The sequence below is a fragment of the Otolemur garnettii genome, unplaced genomic scaffold, assembly GCF_000181295.1.
Source record: "Otolemur garnettii isolate 467f Iridium unplaced genomic scaffold, OtoGar3 scaffold00022, whole genome shotgun sequence".
Classification (NCBI taxonomy): Eukaryota; Metazoa; Chordata; class Mammalia; order Primates; family Galagidae; genus Otolemur; species Otolemur garnettii.
The window spans coordinates 19,857,581-19,860,290 of NW_003852417.1; the positions used below are offsets into that span (position 1 = coordinate 19,857,581).

At 54.1% G+C, this 2,710-nt stretch overlaps 1 protein-coding gene across 1 annotated transcript in view; it reads left to right on the plus strand.

The window, feature by feature from the left end:
• Positions 1–2,710, plus strand: part of TOGARAM2 (TOG array regulator of axonemal microtubules 2) — a 44,942-nt gene that overhangs the window by 21,548 nt on the left and 20,684 nt on the right. Inside the window, exons 9-10 of the mRNA XM_003787564.2 lie at positions 1,465–1,618; positions 2,322–2,427. Coding sequence (XP_003787612.2) covers positions 1,465–1,618; positions 2,322–2,427 — 260 coding nt within the window. The remainder of the gene's footprint in view (positions 1–1,464; positions 1,619–2,321; positions 2,428–2,710) is intronic.

Sequence of the window (2,710 nt, forward strand, 5' to 3'; positions counted from 1 at the left end):
TTGCTTAACAGCTTGGACCTGTGTGTGCTTTTTGGTCTGGCTGGAAATGATAGGACTTGGGGACTGTAAACCTGGTTGTCTTCCCGATTTTCCTCCTAAATCCCATGAGCTTGTAGCCTTTCTCAGGAGACTGGGCTGGTTTAGGGGAGGCCTGCTGGATCTTCTCAATTCCTTCAGGTCTGTGTGTGCAAAGGACAGAAATTACTGAACCTCAAGGCATAAATGTGATCATTATTGAAAAACCTTCAGGAGTAGGCGGTTGGCAAAGCCAAGACGACACAAACCCTCAAGAGAATAACAACCCTCAAGAGACCAGTGGCTGGAGCTTACCGGCTGGTGCTTTGTGTGGGTTTGTTTTGAAATCCAGGGTGGATGCTGAATGCCAGGGAGGGTGAGATGAGGCAGGCTGGGGGGCAGGAGGCTGGGCTGCTGACTTTGGAAGACAGGGCATGATTCACGTCCGTGCCGTCCAGGGAAGGATGGGGAGGTTGGGTGTTACTTCTGCCTACCAGAGGGGGACCCGAAGGACTGATTAAGATCCATTTCCACATGCACGTGACAGGAATGAGGCCTTTGAACCTTGGCTTCAAGTAAATCACTGCCTCTCAACTCAGATTTGCCCAGGGCCTCCCGGATATACTGCGGTGAGAATCATCCTTGTGGACGTGACCTTCTGGAAAGAATTAGCCAGGAAGTGAGATGCGGTAGTGAGAGCTCTAGAGTGGGAAGAGAACTCATCCTGGCAGCATTGATGGAGGAGCTGAGGGGCAGTGTGGGGCCTCTAGTACCTCAACTGTGTGATTAGGGCATTGGGCTAGGGAGAGAGTCCTTCCTGTATTTCTAGGAGTTTATGATTCTATCTGTCTAAAAACACAACCACCTCCTTGTTTTCAGTTCCTACAAGGGTAGGACCATGTGGGCACCGGTTACCTATATTGTCCCCTGCCTTCCTCCAGCCATCTGCCCTTGGAGCACTTTCTGGCTTGTGGGCAACTTCACAAAAGGCTGGGTAGTAGGAGGGAAGGAGGAGAGGCTGAGAACACTACAGGCCTCTGTAGAGAAGAGGGGTACAAAGTGGGCCGGAAGTGTCCAGCAGCAGGCCCTCAGGCCCTGACCCAGCCACAGAGAGGGCAAGACTGGGGGGAGTCGCTGGCTTCAGGGCCTTGTCATGTGACATCAAGCAGCATATCACAAGCCAGTTTGTTTATAATAATCACGTTGACAATGGTGGAAATGGAAAATGTCAACCAAAGGGAGAGAGTTAAGTGGTCTTCTTGGCTCTCTCCTCGCTGCTCAGCGTCACTGGTCTGTCCTATGCACGCCTGGCCTGACGGGTGGGCTCAGGGCTGTGGGCCAGGCCTTGGGTGCTGAGGGTAGCCAGCAGCACCCCCTGCCATCTGGGTGAGGCTCTTCCCTGTCCTCTCGGGTGAAGCCTGTGGTTTCTTTTCTTTTCTGTGAGTGCAGCTAACTCATTACCAGCGGTGCTAACTTTGGGGTCTCCTGACTGGGAAGAGGAGGAGGAGGAGATGGATCTTAGAGCCTTTAAAGAGTTGAGGCCTTTCTCAAACCCGGACCTGGGCTTGGTAGATGCCTTGCAGTGCCTCAGCAGCAGCGACTGGTGAGGAGATACCTTACTCTGGGCACTGGGGCCTGGGTATGCCTGTGCGTATGTGTGCATGTGTGCACATGTGTGTACGTGTGTACATGTGCATGTGCGTATGCCCTGGGATGCTGCAAACAGCCTGTGTACTGCTCTGGGACATGCCAGAGCCAGGTATGTGAGTATGAGTTTGACTCTACAGCATGGGGCCAAACAAATGCCCCAGCCCTTTATTTCCCTGAATCAGACTTAATCTGAGTGTTCCTCCCATTGTGCTGGTGGGACACAAAGCACAGTGGGAGGACAAGCAGTTTGGTGATGGCAAAGCAGTAATTTGGGGTCCAAGCACTGCAGGAAGCCCTCCACGGTCTTCCATGGAGGATAGACTTCCATTCTCCCTGTTCAAGTGCCTTCTTTTGAGGGTGTCAGCTTTGTGCCAAGGTGACACACAGTTGTGACTCTACTGTAGCCAGTAATAGTCCTGGGGGTGGCTTTAGTCCCAGCTCTGCAGAGCTGAGGACCAGCCAGGAGCCCCATAAAAGTGGTCCTTACTGCTTGGTTAGGATTTAGGGCCAGGATGTTACCCCAGGAAACCCCAATCTGAGGTCATGGAGTCCCACCCTACTGTTGGAGTGCGTGTGGCGCTGTGCTGATGTGGGTGCTGCCGCTCTGTGGGGCTCCCCTCTGCACCAACTGCCACAGGCCTGGTCTCTCTTCCCAGGCAGTTGAAGGAGAAGGGCCTGGCGAGCATCCGGTGCCTGGCCACCTGTCACACGGAGGTCCTTGCTGGGAGGCTGCATGAGGTGTCCTTGGCAGTGACTGGGGAGGTGAGGCCTCCCAGCCAGCCTGGGTACTGTGCACTCTGCCCCCACCTCAGCTGTTCAGAGCCTGGGGCTCCTGGACTGGGCACATCCCGGCTTGTTCCCAGTCCTCAGCTGCTGAGGTAGGAAGTAGCCACCCATTTCTCAGAATGGAAATCTGGGGCCTGGGGTTTTCTTATTTGCAAGTTTTGGGAATTGACACAGAATCCTGTGTGCCCATTTGTCACCCAAAATGCCTCAGGAGGGATGGAGTGCTGTGGGCCAGGTCCCCCACTTCAGGGCAGTTGGA